We start from the raw sequence: 22,036 nt of genomic DNA, 5'->3' as shown, positions 1-22,036 counted from the left end.
ACTACTGACAAATAAGTTGATGTTACAGGGTTTTCAAAAGTCTCATTTAAAGTCAGCTTTGTATGGTTGTTATAATGATCTAGCTTGCCAACACAACCTATCATTGGGTCAAATGTTGTCTGACATGTTTCATACCGATTGTTAGACCATTATTGGCTCACTGATTTGGACTACGGATTACTCTGTTTAACTGATTAAGACATAGGGGTCACTGTGGGTGTGACCAGTGAACAGGGGATGCTTACTCCTCCTAGGCACCTGATCCCACTCTTGTATGTCCAGGGGTCCGTGTTTGCCCAACTCTTTTATTTTGTATTCCTTATAGGATTTATGAGATTCATCACTGTTATCTTCACCTATCATACAGTAGATGTACATGCAAATAAGTTGTTCAATTTTACAGCCTGAAGATCAGCTGCTTTGTCACATGACTCATACTAATGAGGAAGTGGACAGAATTGTCATGGAAACCATGCATCTCAACAGACATGTGCAACAGGAAGTCAAGGGTCCAAGGTAATGTACTCATACTACCGTCAGTGAGACGCGTTATCAATCTGCTGAACAGTCAGCCCTAGCCTTGCTGACATTTTGTGTTCATCTCTGTCTGTGTTTCATTTCCTGCCCTTTGTTTGTACACACTTTTATACTGTGAAAGTAGCTATTAAAGACATCAACAGTTTGTAGCCATAGATCAAGTTAGGAGGCTGCGACTTGGTGCAAAAGTTCTAGTTCTTGATGCTGTTACTCAGTTGTTGTGGGTGGTTGTTATTGAGATAAAAGGCTATCAGTTTACTGGTAAATGCCAAGTGTTCTGCTGGCTTCATTGTCTATGTACTCTTATTCATGGTTTTTTTTTTTAGCCACAGCTTGTCATCATTCAAGTGCAAATTGGTGATGCTGTTATCAAATGTAACCTAGGAAACGAATGCTTGCTTGATTGTTTTAATAATCATTAAAATAAACTTCAGAATTAGATCTACAGTAAAACTTGGCTATTCCGGATGTTGTACAGACTGGAAATGTTGTGTTTACCGTACACATATTTTGGTACCCAAATTTTTAATTTCATCATAAAAACTTTGCATTGCAGATATTTTGTTTAATACAAAAGATTTTATGATATCATGTCCGACTTTGACAAGTCTCTTTGTATGTCTTGTTTTTATGTCCCTTACTTGGTGGAATAAATTTTTAAAATATTTCCATGCAAGTTTACACGTGCATAACAATTTGATTTTAAAAACCAATTGCATTTGAGATAAGAAAGTTTAAAAAGTGCTGTTTTGAAAATTTTAAATTTATTGACATCATATGATGTGATTCTGTCTTTTTAAAGACGAAAGATCTTCAATGCTCATCTCATATTAGACTGCCTTCTTGATGTGCCGATTGACAAACCCTATCAGTGATTGTTTGCCTGTATTGAGGGCATTTATTAAATCTTTTGTGGGTTGATTGATAGCAAATTCTTAGAGATTGTAGCTCACTCATGGTCATGATTGAGAATATTAGATTTATGCAAATACATGTATGCTTTGACATGTGATTTTTCTTCTTGAACATATATCTAGCTTATCTATCAGATAAGATGTTATATCTCAGATAGTTGTCTGCACATGAGTGTCTGCTGAACATATACAAAGGATGAAAACAAATTTGAAAGCATTATAAATCAGAAGATGTTACATCATTTGTGTACTACTGTGCATGTTTATGCATATTTGTGGGTGTAGAGAGCGAAAAAAGATAATAGGAATCCAAAAAAATCTTCTAAAATATTACACACTAGTATGTTGAAAGGAAGAGAAATATTGCGGAGGAATATACTGTCACTTACATTGTATAATAGGGGGGGGGGGGGGGGGGGGTGTCAGCTGATATTAAGCATTGTTTTATCTGGATATAACTCCAGAACTCTGTAAGCAGTGTTTTATCAGAGTGTAACTCCAGAACTCTGTAAGCAGTGTTTTATCAGAGTATAACCCCAAAACTCTGTAAGCAGTGTTTTATCTGAATTTTATCAGAGTATAACCCCAGAACTCTGTAAGCAGTGTTTTATCTGGATATAACTCCAGAACTCTGTAAGCAGTGTTTTAGCAGAGTATAACTCCAGAACTTTGTAAGCAGTGTTTTATCAGAGTATAACTCCAGAACTCTGTAAGCAGTGTTTTATCAGAGTGTAACTCCAGAACTCTGTAAGCAGTGTTTTATCAGAGTGTAACTCCAGAACTCTGTAAGCAGTGTTTTATCTGGATATAACTCCAGAACTGTAAGCAGTATTTTATCTGGATATAACTCCAGAACTCTGTAAGTAGTGTTTTATCTGAGTATAACTCCCGAGCTATGTAAACAGTGTTTTATTAGAGTGTAACTCCAGAACTCTGTAAGCAGTGTTTTATCTGAGTATAACTCCAGAACTCTGAAAGCAGTGTTTTATCTGGATATAACTCCAGAACTCTGCAAGCAGTGTTTTATCAGAGTGTAACTCCAGAACTCTGTAAGCAGTGTTTTATCAGAGTGTAACTCCAGAACTCTGTAAGCAGTGTTTTATCTGGATATAACTCCAGAACTCTGTAAGCAGTGTTTTATCTGAGTATAACTTCCGAGCTATGTAAACAGTGTTTTATCAGAGTGTAACTCTAGAACTCTGTAAGCAGTGTTTTATCAGAGTATAACTCCAGAACTCTGTAAGCAGTGTTTTATCTGGATATAACTCCAGAACTCTGTAAGCAGTGTTTTATCTGGATATAACTCCAAAACTCTGTAAGCAGTGTTTTATCTGAATATAACTCCAAAACTCTGTAAGCAGTGTTTTATCAGAGTGTAGCTCCAGAACTCTGTAAGCAGTGTTTTATCTGGATATAACTCCAAAACTCTGTAAGCAGTATTTTATCTGAGTATAACTTCCGAGCAATGTAAACAGTGTTTTATCAGAGTGTAACTCTAGAACTCTGTAAGCAGTATTTTATCTGAGTATAACTTCCGAGCTATGTAAACAGTGTTTTATCAGAGTGTAGCTCCAGAACTCTGTAAGCAGTGTTTTATCTGGATATAATCCAGAACGCTGTAAACAGTGTTTTATCAGAGTGTAGCTCCAGAACTCTGTAAGCAGTGTTTTATCTGGATATAATCCAGAACGCTGTAAACAGTGTTTTATCAGAGTATAACTCCAGAACTCTGTAAGCAGTGTTTTATCTGGATATAATCCAGAACGCTGTAAACAGTGTTTTATCAGAGTATAACTCCAGAACTCTGTAAGCAGTGTTTTATCTGGATATATAACTCCAAAACTCTGTAAGCAGTGTTTTATCAGAGTGTAACTCCAGAACTCTGTAAGCAGTACGTGTTTTATCTGACAAATGCAGTGTCAATAACAAGTGCACTTCTGATTCAGTATTGTAAAAATGTGACCTCTGTGAAGATAAAAAACTGAAAAGAATTTTTGTGAGTCCTCTTTCAATTTAGGGTAAATGTGAAAGTCTCATTTATAAAAAGATTTACTTGAGTTTTTGACAGAGAAACTACTGGAATCAATGATTGTTTTTTAAAATTGGTTTTCACCCCATGTTCTTGTTTTTTGCATCATGATATAGTTTATACTGTCACTGCAAGCAAGTCAGATATTTTTCTCTTGTGTATATAGGAACCAAAAAAAAAAATGATGTACTTCAGAACATCCACAAATAATATAAGTCATGTGAATGGGGGATTTATCCATCTCTTCAAGGTATCAGGCGAGATGTATGTAAATGATATCTTCGCATTAAGACAGAAACATTGTTCACACGCTAGAATCCTACAACTGTACAGTTCAATTTACTTAAAAGCAAGGTTATGTAAGAAAGCATTTTATGGATGTTTTGTAGCCAAAATAAGACACACTTCTGTCCAATCAATAATAGAAACAAATTCTACTGCATCCATGAATTTCGCTGATCAAGAAGTGGTTGCTCATTTGAATTTTGAATAGATTTTTCCAGACTGACTTCAGAAAAGGTGATTGAATTATACATGTAGGTCATTGCGAGATTTGAAGAGAAAGCACATATAATGTAAATGAATGACATCCTTAGCATTGGCATTTAGATGTGTCCATTCTTCTGGATAGAAATACATTAGATAAAGTTATAGCAGAGAGCCAGGGACGGCTGATGGTGAATGGTGGCTATGTCTTCAGCATTTAGTGAACTACAGGGAACGAATATTCTGTATGGAAGTAGTCGTTGATTAGGAACATGTTTGTTCTAACCATGTTTTACTGTATTCTGGATTTATTAATCATGAGAAACTTATTTACTTCTAATTTTACTGGATACCATATCCTGCTATATTATAATATATATAAGCAATATTATAAGCATAATAAATCATGCTTACAGAGTTCTGGAGTTACACTCTGATAAAACACTGCTTACAGAGTTCTGGAGTTACACTCTGATAAAAGATTGCTTATTTTACTGGATACCATAAATTGATAAATTTTTCATATTTTCACCTTTTTCTATATCTGATAATCACTGATTTTTTTCATGAGTTGTTTTACAAGATATCATATCTTTTAGATTTAACAAGCACAAAGATGTTTACAGATGCATTATCAGATGTTTACAGATGCATTATCAGATTTGATATCAGACATACCAGGAGTGCACTGGTCATCTGATAAGACATATGTATTTAAAAGAAAGGCCAAAGATCTTTCAAGATTATAAACAACTCAGCTTGAAAACTCTCTTGCAAAAGACCTCAAGTGTTTTTGGCAACATGAAAATGGACAGTACTTAACAATTCAACCTGTGAATAGATTTATTATCTAAATAAATATACATGTCATAGAATGTGAATAGACCTATAGACCAACAGTGATCATTCTCTATACTGTAAAACAAACTCAACATGATATACGAAAGTCCCCACGGATTTGCGGGTTACTGGAAGTGTGGGGCTCAGCTCGGCTCATAAGCAAGCTGGAAGTGTTGTCCGAGTTTGACTCAGGGGTGGCCTCATGGCTCGGTCGAGATCTATAAGTGCTACGAGAACTGAGAGCACTTATACAGTCATCCATGTTGATACTATTGGTGTCCTCAATACCAGATTGACCTTGACCTGGGATGAATTCAGTTTGATTTTCATCTTCCACCTCTTCGTCATGGCGATCTTCGTGGTTGATTGCGGCTTGTGTTGTTAACCAGTCAGCTAAGGCAGCCAGATTTTGTTGTCGATAACGATCACAGTAGATGTATTTTGCCAAAATGTCAATGTGTCTATCAAAGCAAATGTAAAGTATGGGCTGGATTGTGCCTTGAGTCCAGGCAATGAAGCTGAAGGCCTGGTACATCTTTGGTCGTTGTTTGAATTCTGAGTCAACAAGTATGAGCAAAAATAGCGGGTACCAACAAAGAACAAATGCGATTGTGCTGAGCACAAACATTTTAGCACGCTGACTGGAGTCTTTAATCATGTTGCGGATGTTGCATGTGGAATTGAGTGGATTGTCTGTGATTGTAATGGATGACCGGACCAACATGGAGACACGATTAGGATGATTCATTTGAATCTCTTTGTAAAGTTTGCAGATAAAGTGGATTACAAACAATACTGCCAGCGTAATGATGATAATCCACATAACATGGGCCACGTAGCCCGTCTGCTTACCTAACACAAAGGAACAGCTCCCAATTTGGGGATGGAAATCAAAATATCCTCCTATTAGGGTAGGTCCTAGATGTAAAATAGTACTGGCAATATAAACAAGGATGATGCCAAAAATAACACAGCACAGAGAACCATGGGAATCCCCACCAATATTCACTTCTCCAAAAGTGTAGGCTTCAGTGCAAACCATGGCCACCATATTGAATATAGAAGCTGTAATGATAAGCACATAAGTAGCTCCAAAGAAATCACAGTCCGATGGTTTGATTTGTGTGATCAGATTGTTTGCAATTGGAATGCAGTAAGCAGCCTTTAGACTGTCCAAGAAACAAGCGTGAACTAGAAATGCACTGGTCAGCTTCCTCATTGACCTTCGGATGAAAATGAAAATTGCCACAAGAATATTTAGAAGGAGTCCCAGGACAGCCACAAAATACAGGTAGTAGGCTTCCTGGTGGTACGTCTGCAGCTTGGGAACATTATGCTGGTCCCCCTTTAGGAAAGCTGGTTCCTGCTGTTCTATTCTCCCAATGGAGTTGCCAAAAACACTTTGATAGCTATGGTTGTAGACGGATCTCTCCATGCCATTCAATCATTCCGGGGGGAAGTTCAAGACCTGCAAAATACAGAAAAACAGACATTGAGCAAACTTATGATGTATAGTGAAATTTTTCCGGATATTGAATCGAAAGAAAATACAAACTTTTCTTAATAGGAAAGCATAAACCATGGTGTAAGAAGTTGAACCTGTATCGATAGAATAGTCTTCTAATATATCTAATTAATACCAATATTAATTAAGTGGCGCAATTCACATGTACCTTAAACACAAGCACAGAGAGAGAGAGAGAAAGCTGATGGACTCCTTGTATACTGAATTCAGGAAAGTATGTACCGGTAATTGCAGACAAATTCTTTTAAATATTGATTTTAGGTCTGATTTTATCAATATAAAAGTTGAGCTATTTATTATTGACTCCCATTCAGACCACACAGAAGAGGAAAAGCATGATGTTTTTATTTGCACTAATCCAAAATGCAAATATGACAAGAGGAACCATTGTGTCTTCTGGAGAGAATATTATACTTAATTCTAGTTCAATGAATATTCTTCATTCAGTTGTCAAGTACAATTGTCCAGAAATCTGACTAGGTCTGTTGTTGATTAGGACTCTTTTTTCCTGAGTAAAACACAATTGATCAGATTTGCTGTGGCAGACGACTGTCAATCTTGTCACTGGTTTGCTTTGGGTACACACAAGTAGGATGTTGTCGTGATTCTTGAATGAAGCATACATAGGAAGACATTTTTGTTCACTGCATGTAGATCTGATATGAACAATTTTCTGGCTGTGTTGCAAAACAGATCAAGATATTTCAAGGTTCTTTTTTTTTTATATTTATGTCAGTTAGTATGTTAAGTAAAGAAAAGAAAAAGATGATGCGTTACAAATACACAAATAAATGGATGATTTGCGGAATACTAATGGGTATGATATATCCCAAGATTGCTGATTAAGAAATTGATCTACTTAGAAAATGATGTCATTTTCTCTCTCTTTTGTGTCGGGGATATTTTTCTATAATTTGAATTTTAGTTTTGATGTGAAATTTTTCAATGGCCATGAAAATTTGCAATATATGGAGATATTTAGATTATGGTTTGGGTTTCTATTCCCAGGTCTTAATCTATTGTTCTAGGTGAATACTCTAGAAATAGCTCTATGGTTTGCAGTCTTGATCTTGTTGAACATCCCACTTTAACTCGATCAGCAAAAAGACAAGCACCGAATTCTAAAGAGAGAGAAAATCCATTTACAAAAAGGCTTATGCTAGTACATTTGTACACATATCCATTACAGATATTGCATATCCAATGTTTTTGCCTTTGATATCTGCAAATTGTAATAATAGCCATTTTCTCATTAATGCACTGCAGTTGTGAACATGATTTTGATACATATAGTACGTCTATTCAAACTGCTAAGAATTCCATCAGAAATGAAAGTAGAATGTAAATATGAAAAATATCAAATTTAATTTTTGAAAATACATGAGGGTATATGAACTGCATTGCTTCACGTTGGCATATTTTTCATATAGCACCTACGTGCTTCATGAACTTTATCAGTGTGAAATGTCGCAATCCATACCCTCATGTATTTCCAAAAATTAAATTTATTCATAAATGTATTCATTTATTTTCCAGAATGTCACAAGCGTCACAGACATCTAATATTATTACATACCTATTTGATATTTCAGATCTTTTTCCTTTATATGTAGTACATGTACTTGTAAGTCTAATTACAGTAGTACTAGTACTTGTAAGTCTAATTACATTGGAAAATCTGCCATAGGGACTAGTCTGAAATGGCTAACTCTGCCAACAATGTGGAACTGCTTGATTACAGAGGGCAGTCACCCATGTTTGCCTGCTTGTTCAAGTCTGAACGATATCTCAAAATGTTCTTGAAAATGTTGTCAATAAATATCATTGAAACTCTGGGAAAGATGTAGGGTTTGGGCTTATCTGAACAATTGAATATATATGTTAAATTTTGACATTGATCCAGATATTTTTTTTGTTCTATTTTGACAATGGCATTGGCAGAGATGCACTTCTAAGTGCTCTCTGATTTCAATTATTTGCATTGAAGATTATATTCATCAATTTAAAAATTAATTTTGGTCAATACAATACTTGGACAATGACTGCAAGTCAAGTGATAGAGTTTTTTAATGGAATTGGGCATTGTTGCATGATGCACTTGCAAATTATTGGTGCAGTTCACATGTTTTATTCAAACAGTACTTCTCATCAGTTATTTCTTGCAGACGTATCTGGTTTATTTGAGGACAAATTTCAAGTTCAATCCTTCATTCTAATTGGCTGTTAGCTGCAGTTACAGTTTGCTTAATGTAATAACAATGTACTTGAAAAGGATATCAATGAGATAAATGAGTGTTTGATGTCAGGTGTCTGATTCCAATTTTTAGCAGACAGGAGTTTGAGTTAACCTTCGACAAAAAAGATGAAAAAGAGCAAGAAAATATCGTGAAAATATGAAAGTGTTAGGAATCTGTTTTAATTATGTTGGGGTTACCTCAAGTGACGGCAAACGTCACCTTGGTTGAGGATTTTCATTCATGCAAAGAGATCATCAAAGCTGTTGCACACCCTTTAAAGAGGGACTCTGCTTTTGAGTTTTTAATTGATTGTAGTTTGAGAGGACTTGAATGATCAGAGGTTTGGGGTGTGGATGCAGACACATGCATTTTCGCTTGCAGAAGGCAACTGGCCGACATCACAATGAGTGATGACCCTGTCTTACAGACGTAACACCAAAGAACATCTGGTTAACAATGGCTTATCACAAGATCTTTAGCTGTATTTTTTTGCCCTGGGATGCCTATCCTATATTTATTTTAAACATACTTAAAATATTTATATATCCATGAGGACTATCAGAGGCCTGGTAATAGTCCTGCAATTCCATGAATGCTTTCAATGAATCTTGTCTGTCATGAATTAATCCACAATTAACACATTTTTGTGACTCTTGTGGAAGGCAAACATTGTAAGATTATAAAACTGCAGTAAAACTAAATTGTCACCTTGAATTAACCTTTAACATAATATAGAAATGAAATCATGACTATAAAACTGAATAAAAAGCAGATTTTGCTTATAGAGATTTGAATAAAAAATAATACAAGCATTTATTGATTATTTGTATAATAAAATCCCTTCTTTATTTTTATTCAGGTGCCTATGGTATAGAGCATTAAAAAAGCCAAGAAACAATAGGTCATACAGATTTTCTTAAAAATAATGAATTTAACAACTCGGAATTTTTTTAACTGTTCAGACCTTCACTTTGTAATTTGGTCTGTATTAGATTCTACATTACTGGGGACCGTACTGCAAAAGCGAGGGGACATTTTAACTTTTTGTCTTAAAATACATATATTAACTATTTTATTTTCATTCTTTAATACAGTAGCCACAACATTTATTCTTTAAATTTCTATCATGTTCTATTGTGAATGTATCCTCATGTATCGTGCGTGTATCCTCATGTATCGTGCGTGTATCCTCATGTATCGTGCGTGTATCCTATCATATCAGCTTCTGTGTTTATCAGGTTTACTGTTTTCAATTGTGTTTTGCATTTATCAGGTTTTCTGTTTATCTTGAAAATTGTTATTGTGTTGTAACTTCAGAAAATATTGGGCTTATGGTATAAATCTGATAAAAAAGTACAATTATTTCCAAAAGTTTTATTCACTTTGTCAAAAAAGTTATTTTCTGAATCAATGAAAGACAGCATATTTGACGGAGATCATAAATCTGATGATTATGAGGTACAAGAACAGTGTTTTCTGCTCACTTTCTAGTGAGGTCCAGGGCATGAGTTTACTACCAGCTTCTTTTGCTTCAGTTTTAAAAAAGATTTTAATCACATGATGACGTAAAACTAATCATTTATTATATGTTAACAGTTTCTTTGATCTACAATGTCCTGCCATGTCTTGAGTCTGTTTAACATGCAGTGGTACTGTGTACGTAAAAACAACTGTAATCATAGACGGTCATAATGGACAAGGACTACTGTCATCACCATTAACTTAAAAACTGGAGGAGTAACATGCTCTTGTGACTGTTCTTATAGCGTCCATGATACAATGGTGAGACCTGAAACACAACAGAACACAGCTTGGTGTATGGGCTTATAGAGGTGATTGTCCTTTATAACTCCAGATAAGATTTAGTCATTGACAGGTATACAAAGTCACTCTCACATCAAATTTAAGTCACTCACTACACAATCTGGTACAGTCAACGATCTGTACAGGATCTTTCTGCAAAAACTTACATCAAATTTAAGTCACGCGATCACTACACAATCTGGTACAGTCAACGATCTGTACAGGATCTTTCTGCAAAAACCTACATCAAATTTAAGTCACTCGATCACTACACAATTTGGTACAGTCAACGATCTGTACAGGATCTTTCTGCAAAAACTTACATCAAATTTAAGTCACTCGATCAGTACACAATTTGGTACAGTCAATGATCTAGTATACAGGTTAACTTACAACGAAAAGTAATTGTCAATGAATATTTTGACTACTGGAAAAATAATTTTACAGGTCATGGGCCTAATTTTCAGGAATTTACTAAATAGAAGTGTTGCATGTATTTTGATGACATACTGGGTTGAAGGCATGGTGTCAGTTCATTGTGCGAGCTTGCCACTATCCGCGTAGTACATTAGAGACAGGAAACATTGCTGGCATGCTTGTCTGTGCTAAATGACAGACAAACAGCTAAGCCGTCTTCTCAACACTCCAAGGAATTTCAAAATGTCTAATGCAATATATCTCTGCTTCCAAAGTGTCATAATGAAACTCTCCTGCTGTGTTCAACAGTTCGTAAAAACTAATATCTTCCCAGTTACTCTTGCTACCGTCTGCGTTTTTGTACAGTTGTTTTTTTTTATCCTCTTGAAGTTTTAAAGAATTACTTGTAATGCAGCGGATAATTGAGGTACCCAATTATTGTAATTGATTTTGCATTTGGAAAAGCTTTCAGTACGACAGCTGAGACTTATTCATGTTTAACAACATAAATCAAATATTTGCACAGTGATACCATGTTGGTTTTATTTTGTTGTTGAAAAATATAATTCAATTTCAATATGCTTTCATAAATTTGAATTGGAAATTTATTAATTTCTTGTACTTACATGAAAAGGCATTTGAAATCAAGCAGTGATCCTCGAATTATAGTGATCCGTCTTTATTGCAGTACCTAACATAGTGTTTTCCACATCAACATGAAAACTTTCTAATCTTCACAGCATAAGTAAATATTGCCTCAGCTTGTGAGATACACCAGATGTGCAAATCAGATGATAAATTTCAGAAAGAATTTGGTGAAAAAAAAAGATGTTCTAGAGAGCATTGGTTCCTCGCCCTCTCCCCTTCCTCTTCACATTGCTGTCCAGTAATTAACCCTCTTTGAGAATTTGTAACAAACATATACTTTACAGTCGCAGGGTTGAAGGGAAAAGTGGAAAGCAAAAAAAATCAATAACATGGAAGCTGAACTCTTTTGTGCAAGACTGCTTAGTGGGTTTCGTGCATTTATTTGTACAGTCGTGGGATGAATTCACAGGCAGTCTTCTCCTAGCTATCCCATAAGGATCACAAGCATGGACAAGAAAAACAGATAATTGGCATTTTGTTTGTGAAGAGGGTAATTAAGACGTTGAGAAAGAATTTGAAGAAATATTTAAATATTGTAATAAGGGTAATACATGGCTATGCAAATAAAATCTTAATTAGAAATTTTGTTTACTTTTTCTCCCCCCTCTGATAATGGCATTGATCGTTTGAAGAGAATTAATGTGAAATTTGATGAATATTTTACAGTTCTAAATACATGGAGAGCTAGTGTACCAATATTCACCACCTTTTGTACTCTGTCTCAATGTGTCTCAGATAGACAATGAAAACTAAAAGTTGTGAATTCATTTCATAGTTTGCTCTCGATTCTCTCTGCAGTATTATTGTAATGCACTTGTTGAACAAGTCTGAAGAAATTGAGAAAGCAATTGTATGTAAGTATTGTCAATTTGTTGTGAGTTTGATTGTATTATCCTATTATACTAATATATAATCAAAGGTATGGGGCTGATTGTTTACATATTACTACAAACAACCCACACATTTATTCCTTATTATTTACATTTCCTAAAATAAAATAAGAAAAGCTTTTCTACTTGAATAACTTTCCACAAAAAGAAAGCTTTGTGACATACGCACAAATTCTTATATGAGGACATATTGAACTAGCCAAGGCTTTCTATTGACAAACATAGGTAACTGAAGATATATAAATATCACAGAGAAACATTGATTGTGCTGTAAATTCATGTTTGTGCTAAAAAGAAATCTATAAACTACAATTGGGCTAAAATATATTTGAATACACTGGTGTAAGTTTTAATCAGGAACATGCTTCAATAGTACACATATTTATTTCTTTGAAGTTGTCAACTTCTCAATGTTGATGTATATTTAAGTTAATTGCCACTACAATGATTTATCACAATAAGGATGTATAGTGTTTGTTTTGTTATAGCTTGGTGTCACAGTGTCCACTGGTCTGAATATCAGTATCATATTGGCCACTGAGATTGAAGATTTTGTTGTTAAACCCCCCCCCCCCCCCAATCAATACAATAAGAACGCAGGATGGGATCTCTCCGATTGTGACTATAGATCTTCATTGTATCAGCAGGAAGCTGGCATTCTATGAAGCATTGATTTCAGACGGAGTTCCCTGTCGGTGGTGACAAAAGGCCGGCTACCTGGTGCACGGCTCTATCCCCCATAACGATCACAGCTTGTGGCTATTAAGGTGTGACAGAAGTCGCAGGCAGATCTAGCCTTTACAAACTCCGCTATGACTGACTTTTCTTTCATAATTTATTTTTAATTCAGCTCCAGTCCGTGATAAAGCTTGGGAGATAATTATTCAAGTAATGAATGATTTATTAATTTTAGTATGCTGCATCACGGAAATCTATTGTCACGAATTATAAACCTAAAATTTTATGTTAGGAATTTTCAAATTTTTTGCCTGCTCAAAGAAACATAGATGTTTTTATCCCAGAGCATCTTTTAATATAACATCATAATTGGTAAACTTAAAAGCAATCCGAGTCATTTGAGATAGGAGCAATTTTAGAATATAATTTGAAATTAAGTTAATTAAGTGGGATGACTGGGTTAATCAATCTAATTATTGGACATCCATGGTTAAGATACACACTGTTTTGTGCTTTCTTTTGCTGTTCTTATTTTAAATGCATTTGAATTTGTCAATTAAGTCTTTTATGTGAAATAAAAAGTTCAACAATAGAAATATTTTGGCTTTCTAAACCAAAGGCTGATTATGTATTTACACAGTAGTGATCAAGCTTGTCGCCTGCTAGATTTGAATTGCTGCTCTTATTGGAAATGATTGCCCACAGCCTCAGATGTGCTCCATTAGAACCATTTTTTTGAAAAAAAATTATCTCCCAGACCAGTTAAACATGGCGACATTTGAATAAGGTTAATTCTATATTTAAGTAATTTACAAAACGAATGGCTGTCTGCAAGATTATTCTGCTTGAGAAAGCAATATTTCCTGAAGTATGTAATTTCTTCTAGAGGGTAATTTTGTCTATTAAGTACAATCATTTGATATTTGTTTTAAACTCTTAAGTGTATAGTTCTGGAGCCAAAGTCATTTACAGTCACTTGTAAGTACAGTTATATTACCAAATCAAGAAAATCTTTCTGTGTAAGCAATTATTACATTGTCCAAAACATAAATATAAAGTAAAAGGATGAATTCTTTCAAAAAGGTAAAATCTTGTATTGTAAATTTACATGTACATCGATCAATTAGTATTTTTCTCATAGTGTAAAGAATAAAGAGTCTATTGATACAAAAATTTGCACTGGAAAGAGAAACTCACCCGACTGGATTTTAAATCCCAATTTCACAGCTCATCAACTAATATCACACTTTCCTTCATATTACTATTGCTATACTCTGGTACCATAGAACTCTTAAGAAGGAAATTGTCGAGGCACTAGCGGGGATGGATTTATAACTTTTCCACATAATATTGCCAGCAAACTAAACGAAGTGGTAAGATCCAAAGATTACGAAGTAGGATAAATTTTATCAATACTTAATTGGCCATTAAAATTTTATCCTGAAATTTATTTCATTCAGATAACAACGCAATCCCTATTGGGTGCCTCCCCAGAAAATATGTGTATCATTGTACAATGTATATATTCATCACATGCAGAAGATACCAGCTGCTGAAACGAGGCCTTCAGATGGGGAAATTTGGACATGCAGCACAAACAATACCTAGACTATCGGTTGTATGGATTGCAGTAAATAAACATCTACATAGATTGCCTGGAAGCTGGAATGATTTAAAGATAATTCCTTGCAGACCCACTGTTTATTTATTTCAGTTTATTTTGTCTAGAGTATGAAAAAGGGCTTCACTGTAAATCTCATGCTCAGATTCAATGTGCATGTAACCTTGAAAGCAATTGCTTGAAACTGCAACCTTGTGGATAGAAAACTGATCAGGGCAATTTCAGGGCACGTCGGGGCACCTGCATTTTGTATACATATTAATTACCATTTATTTTACAGTGTTTCATGATACAGGTTTCTACCTATATTTCAAATGATGAAATATGTGAATGGGAATGCATGTTTCATTAAATGGTACAGTATGCTGAATTTTGGTGTATGAGAATATGAAAGATGTCCAATGCATTAAACTCATTTAGCTTGATTGCTTCAATATTGCAACATCACAAATGGTTGATCTGTGTAAAAAATTGCATTTAATTGCATCAAATACAACAGAACATTTCAAGAGTGTATCTAATCATCATATAATTCCTTTTCATTAAACGATGCTTCAAAACAGGTGCCAGGAATCTTTTTTCCCCTTGAAAATGGTATACATTTCAAACATTATCATGCCTCTCATATTAAGACCATCCTCAGTCAATTTTATGGACCGAGTGCATGTCGGTACGTGGGCCTCACATGAGCTAAATGCATTGATAATTATTGACAATGCACTGTATCATTAAGTTATTAAGTATACAATGCATAAAGACGATTTATATCTGCAATGAAATAATTGATAAAGTCATGTGATTGAAGAGGTAACTCTTTATAGTGCTAATGAAGGTAAATGCTGTAGTTCTGTCACTATATTACATACCAGGGTGAGACCTCTGATACTTGGTACATATAAGTGAAACCTGTTACTATGTAACATGATAAATGTTGATTTGTGGTCAACTTTGTTTCCCTAGTGTATCTGTTAGTGAGAGATCTTTGGGAAAATTCTCTGTATTCACTGAGGTATTAGCTTGATAACTATGTACTAACTATTTAGGTGAGCTAGGTTGGAAGAGGGGGGGGGGGGATTTGAGATTATTAAGATAAACTAGGTTACTCTGTAAACTGATTAGGTTATAGTTTGGGGAAATATAAATTCTTTGACTCCTGAGATAAATGTTTAGTGTTACTGTGTAAATTATTAACATGAGAGGTCTTGGTGGTGAAATATGTACCCTTTAATATGAGAGCTCTTGAGATGAGAGTTCTAAGGGATGAAATCTGTACATGTTAAGGTGAGAGGTCTAGTGTTGAAATCTGTACCTGTTAAGGTGAGAGCTCTTGGGATGAAATCTGTACTTGTTAAGGTGAAAACTCTGTGGATGAAATCTGTACTTGTTAAGGTGAGAGGTCTTGAGATGAGAGATCTAGTAATGAAATATATACCTGTTAAGGTGAGAGCTCTTGGGATGAGAGCTCTTGTAATGAAATATGTACCTGTTAAAGTGAGAGCTTTTGGGATGAAATATGTACCTGTTAAGGTGAGAGCTCTTGGGATGAAGTCTGTACTGGCCTGTTACAGTGAGAGCTCTTGGGACGAAATATGTACCGGCCTGTTACGATGAGACCTCTTGGAATGAAATCTGTATCTGTTGAAGTGAGATCTCTTGGGATGAAATCTGTACCTGTTAAGGTGAGAGCTCTTGGGATAAAATCTGTACTGGCCTGTTATGGTGAGAGCTCTTAGGATGAAATCTGTACTGGCCTGTTATGGTGAGAGCTCTTGGGATGAAATCTGAACCTGTGGAGGCAAGAACTCTTGGGATAAAATCTGTACTGGCCTGTTACGGTGAGAGGCCTTGTGATGAAATCTGTAACTGTTAGGTGAGAGCTATTGGGATGAAATCTGTATTGGCCTGTTACGGTGAGAGCTCTTGGGATGAAATCTGTACCTGTTAAGGTGAGAGCTCTTGGGATGAAACCTGTACTTGTTGAGGTGAGAGCTCTTGGAATGAAATCTGTACTTTTTGAGGTGATCAGAGCTCTTGGGATGAAACCTGTACTTGTTGAGGTGAGAGCTCTTGGGATGAAATCTGTACTGGCCTGTTAAGGTGAGAGCTCTTGGGATGAAATCTGTACCTGTTACGGTGAGAGCTCTTGGGATGAAATCTGTACCTGTTGAGGCAAGAACTCTTTGGAATAAAATCTGTAACTTAAGGTACAGGTAAACTGTTTTTCTGTTACATACATGTACATACTACAAGTTAATTGATGATTGTTGATGTGAATCCCATAACTGCATGGTCACTTTGATTGTGTGTCTCTTAGGTAACATGGGCTGCTAAAAGTTGTCTGCATTGTATATTCCCCATAGCCAGCAGCAAAGTCTCATTCTCATAAAAACTCTTAATAAGCCAATCAAATTACTAGAATCTAATTGACAGTGTGCAGATGACCTATAATTGTAGTGTCAGGCAAGCTAGGTTTCTCAATATTGAATAAAATCAAGGTAGAGTTAGGTTCAAAATAATAATGATTCAATTGATTTATATTCACCATAACCATGGTCTGTAGCTTTCAAGTTCAGTAAATGTTTGTTGCTTATAAAACTTGTAATAATTAATGCAACACAATGAAATGTCTATAGATGTACTATTTACTTTTAGGAGGAATTTGTCAACAATAGAACCTTTCTGTTTCAAATGAGTGTGTTCCTCAAATGTACCTTTTTGCCACAATTTTCACAAAAATAAAAAAAAGTATTGTTCAATATATGAATGTAAAAAACACTTTGGGGGGGGGGGGGGCATATAAGGAGATTTTAACTTGAAATGAGCACAGTGTAATGATAGAGACACATATTTATCAACATTCAAGCTGCCATTGCGATGTCATCAATATACATGTATGCCCAGAAAATGTAGGCAATTGTTTGTTATTGTAAAATCAGGCTTAATTGGTTGGCTAATTTACAGTTATACATGCACCTCCAGTGTTGGGGGTCAGAATTAGGCAGAAATCAGTCTGATTACGGTAGTTGGCGTTGGAATTATTCTAATATACAGTACCACTTTTCTTGGCATATTACTTTGGATGGCTCCTGTTCTCTCTCTCTCTCTCTCTCTCACTAATTTTCCTGCTCATCCTTCCTTTATTCTTTAGTTTTATTCAAACAAAATTCAATAAGCTGTTTTTGAGATTCTAGCTTTGAGACGGTACTTATATAAGTCATGTCATTGCCTGTCCATATGAAGTTCACTTTGGACAGTGGTATTTTTATATATTTGTCCTGCTGTAAGTGTTGCAAATAAATTCAATGTTTATATTCATTGTACCAAATCTATATGATAATTTGGAATACTCAATTCTTTGGCCAAGCTTTATAAGATCCTGGGTTAATTGTCTTTCAGAGATATCATTAGGATTTTGGTTATGTGTTTAATGTCCGTGGCAAAGTTCTGAAGGAATATGTATAAGCATTATAATTGAAATGATTTGTACAAATGGGAGCAATAACTGTTTAATACAGACTTTAGAGTGAACACAATACCTTAGTTAACTGTTGAGATCAGCATTGTAATGCTGGTAATATATCAAATTGAGTATCGTTAGGGCAATGTTTAATTGCGTATTTTAATCATTTTGGTTATGTTGAGCATTTCAATTATCGTGGTAATGTTTAGTTGCATATTTCATTTGTTTGCTTTGTAATGCCAGCTGGTATAATACTGAGTTGAGTTTTTTATTTATGATTTTTTAATACTGTTAATGTTGAGTTGAGTTCGTATTTTATGGTTTTTATACGCCCGTCTTAAGACGGGACGTATTATGGTATGGCGTTCATGTCCGTCCGTCTGTCCGTCCGTCTGTTAGCTTTTTCGTGTCCGACCCGTAACTTAAATACTACAAGGCCTAGAATCATCAAACTTTGTCTGTAGATACATCTTGGGTAGAAGGTGTGTCGCACATTAAAGCCAGGTCACTGTGACTTTTCATTAAGAAGATATCCGTCTGTCCGTCCGTCTGTTAGCTTTTTCGTGTCCGACCCGTAACTTAAATACTACAAGGCCTAGAATCATCAAACTTTGTAGATACATCTTGGGTAGAAGGTGTGTCGCACATTAAAACCAGGTCACTGTGACTTTTCATTAAGAAGATATGGCCATATATGGCAAAAACTTGTCCGGCTCATAACTTGAAAACTATTAGACCTAGAATCACCAAAATTGGTCAACTAATGCATCTTAGGTAGAAGGTGTGTCGCATCCTACTTTAAGGTCACTGTGACATTTAATTAAGGTGATATTAAAAAAAATGTTTTAATGGGTACAATCTATACTGTTAACAATATATGACGGGCGTATCATGTGCCGTGGCAGTGCACTTTATTGTGATTATGGTAATGTTGAGTTGAGTGTTTTATTTGATGGTTTTGTGATTTTATGGTAATGTTGAGTTGAGTATTTTATTTGATGGTTTTGTGATTGTGGTAATGTTGAGTTTTTTAATTGTTGGTTTTGTAATAATGTTAATGTTGAGTTGAGTATATTGACCATTATGTTAAATAAATGTTGTTGAGTAAGATACTTATTAAATCATTGTGTTAATGTTGAGTATTTTAATCATTATCTTAATGTTGAGTATTTTAATCATTAATATGTTTATGTTGAGTATTTTAATCATTATCTTAATGTTGAGTATTTTAATCATTATGATAATGTTGAGTTTGGTATTTTATTTGATGGCTTTGGAATTATGGAAATGATCAGTGATTATTGGCATTGTAATGGTGGTAATATAGAGAGAGAAGGTTTCTGATTTAATTTTATTTCTTTGTAATTATGGTATTGCGGAGTTTCGAAGTTTAATTTCCAGTTTACTTTCGGAAGGTCGGTGGTCTCTTCCCAGGTACATTGTATCTGGGTTCTCTCTTCCACCAATAAAAACTGGGCGCCACCATATAACTGAAAAATTGTTGAGTGTGGCGGAAAACATTAATCAATAGAAGTTTAATTGCAATCTAATAAAAATCAGACTTCTTAGAACCACTCCGTTTACTTATGCAGAGTACACTGTGTGATTATGAGAAGTCTGATTTTAATTAGATTGAGTTTATAGTTGTAGCATGAAGTGTGCCATTGGTCAAAATAGTCGTTATTCTTGGAATGATGAGAAAGTTGGAATGAGTTGGCTGTGTCCTTTATTGCTCCAGATTGTAGTATTATTGAGACGTAAGTCTGTGGTAGCTAAAACTTTCATTGAGACTGTTGCTGAGGTAACAACATAAAAATGTTCTACGATCACAATATGTGTTGTGGATGCAATGTACATGCATCATTGTGATAGGAATTCATTTCTCACTCATACACATAATTAAATTCCATCAAATCTACCATCAAAATTCTCAGGAAATTTAAATACACTGAATGCTAGTATGACGTACTTGTTATTATATAAGCATCGGTAATCCTTTTTTGGATACTGTTGATTTCACAGAGTGTGATCCGAATTTCCGAATCACGTACCACACTGTGGTGATCCGATTCCAGATCATGTCTCTCTGAAACTGATGATGTCACAATGATGTCACAATGCATCAACGCTCGTTTTTGTGGAAAGTGATATCGACTGCATCACAGATAAAAACTGCACACAAAAAATAATTTCACTGTATTTTTTTTTTAAATTTTGATAATTATAGAAATATATTCATTATCTTATAACATCTATTTAAAATACATAAGGCAGTATATAGTAAATTTATCAATGTAATGTTCAGTAACTCGATCCAAAGTGTGCAAAGGATCACGTCTCGTTGACAGACATGGAACATCAGATGAAACTCAACGTTTGCATCTGTACTTGCAGGGAAAGCCTCATACAAATGTACCTGCAGTGGTAATGCTTGTTGGTTAGGGAATATAAATTGCTCCTGAAATTTTGACTTTACAAGAACTGTAACTTTTAAAAAAGAATGTCCCTTGTTCATTCAAATGACATTTTTCATAACATGTCTTTACACTGTTGAAATTCAGTTTTCAAAAATGATTACCATGTTTATGAATATGTTTTTATTCATATGGAGAGTGGTCACTTTCAAAATGCTCTATATGTCACTAATTTAAACTAATGTAATTGATTTGGTTACATCATCTGTGTTTAGTGGAGTTGGCAGCTTAAGGTGATAGAATTTCGCTGATTTTTGCTAGCCGAGTGTGTTGGTATTTTTCTGGTTTGTGTGGGTTTTTTGTCTGTATAGACACAATTTTAAAGGACACTTATTTTATAATATGTGACAGCATATAAACTAATTTAATTTTGGGTCATCATATTTATACAGCTGTTAATTGTATTTTCTCTATTTCTGACTTGTGTGTATCATGTTTAGAACATATAGATCAATGTATGATATTAATTGTGTTTGTGTGTACGTGCATGCATTCGTGTGTGTGTGTGTACATCCTATTCGATCTCCAGGGAGAGGGATATGTAGACTAGCTATGCCAGCATGCTTCTTGATACCTTCAAATTTAATTCAATAAATATTTTTTAAAATAAGAAATAGAACTAATTTAACATACAACTTGATACATGTAATTACACTGAGCATTTCTCACAACTGGATGTATTTATAAACTAGACATAGAACTCCATGCATTAGATAACAACATTACAAAGCATTATAAATCATTCATCATTCACTCACATACACCAGCATATTATAGCCCCCCCCCCCCCCCCCCCCCCCCCCCCCCCCCCCCCCCAACAACAATTGTTGCGAGGGGATTATGGACAATTTATAACATGTATGAAATTGCATCATTGTGCAAGTTTATCAAACCATCCAGTTACCATAGTAAAAGTAGAACAAGTGAACTTATTTAGGCTCCTAGAAGGACTTTTGTTTTTGTAATCTGGGTTTAGTTTTAGAAAGAGAATCAAAAAGGTTGTAAAGTAGTTAAAGCTTGATGTTATGGTTTTCATAGAATAAAAAAAACCTGTTCTTTCACACGGTGAGATCTGGAACACAGCCATTCTATGAAGTTCATTATTAACTCTGATATCTCAGAATGACTGTTCTTATTATTTGCACTGTTGATGGTAATAATGTATCCACCGTGATGGATAACCATTTTTATGAGGTACTAATTGCAATTAGTGCCAGGAACTGCCTCCCACCAACATCTAAATCACAAACAAGGCAGAGTGTATTCCAAAACAACGACAAGTGATTTTTTTTATGTTTGGGTTCACGGGGGTCACATATTTCTACAGGAAAGCTATAATGAGTATTGTATTATCTGTACATTAAATATGAGTAAAATTTTAATGTGTTTCAGGTACTGCCCCTCCATAGAATCCAAGGTTTTACTGTTCAAAGGAAGAAAACATCAGATATGGCTAGAACCAGAAGGTGACTGTTTG

At 34.9% G+C, this 22,036-nt stretch overlaps 2 protein-coding genes across 5 annotated transcripts in view; one reads left to right on the top strand and one right to left on the bottom strand.

Annotated features, from left to right (window-relative positions):
* The window catches only part of LOC125663723 (protein MTO1 homolog, mitochondrial-like), a 71,504-nt gene that overhangs the window by 20,445 nt on the left and 29,023 nt on the right, over nt 1-22,036 (top strand). Inside the window, exons 7-8 of the mRNA XM_048896053.2 lie at nt 404-516; nt 21,952-22,025. Coding sequence (XP_048752010.2) covers nt 404-516; nt 21,952-22,025 — 187 coding nt within the window. The remainder of the gene's footprint in view (nt 1-403; nt 517-21,951; nt 22,026-22,036) is intronic.
* Nucleotides 4,796-14,490, bottom strand: LOC125663724 (alpha-1A adrenergic receptor-like). 4 transcript variants are annotated; one of them, XM_048896055.2, is made up of 2 exons: nt 14,202-14,490; nt 4,796-6,274 (listed from the first exon to the last, which is right to left on the bottom strand). In XM_048896055.2, the coding sequence occupies exon 2, from the start codon at nt 6,239-6,241 to the stop codon at nt 4,895-4,897; it is 1,347 nt and encodes a 448-aa protein (XP_048752012.1). In that variant the 5' UTR covers nt 6,242-6,274; nt 14,202-14,490; the 3' UTR covers nt 4,796-4,894. The 4 variants fall into 4 exon arrangements, with proteins under 4 accessions (XP_048752012.1, XP_048752011.1, XP_048752013.1 ...); XM_048896054.2 differs by lacking the exon at nt 14,202-14,490 and adding an exon at nt 11,415-12,012; XM_048896056.2 differs by lacking the exon at nt 14,202-14,490 and adding an exon at nt 6,480-6,549.

The sequence above is a fragment of the Ostrea edulis genome, chromosome 1 (genome assembly GCF_947568905.1).
Source record: "Ostrea edulis chromosome 1, xbOstEdul1.1, whole genome shotgun sequence".
Classification (NCBI taxonomy): Eukaryota; Metazoa; Mollusca; class Bivalvia; order Ostreida; family Ostreidae; genus Ostrea; species Ostrea edulis.
Note: the sequence above shows the minus strand (reverse complement) of the source record. Positions and strands in the feature narration are given on the sequence as shown.

Excerpts from the sequence above, each read along its gene's own strand:
- LOC125663724 (XM_048896055.2), bottom strand. The coding sequence starts at position 6,241 with ATGGAGAGATCCGTCTACAACCATAGCTATCAAAGTGTTTTTGGCAAC.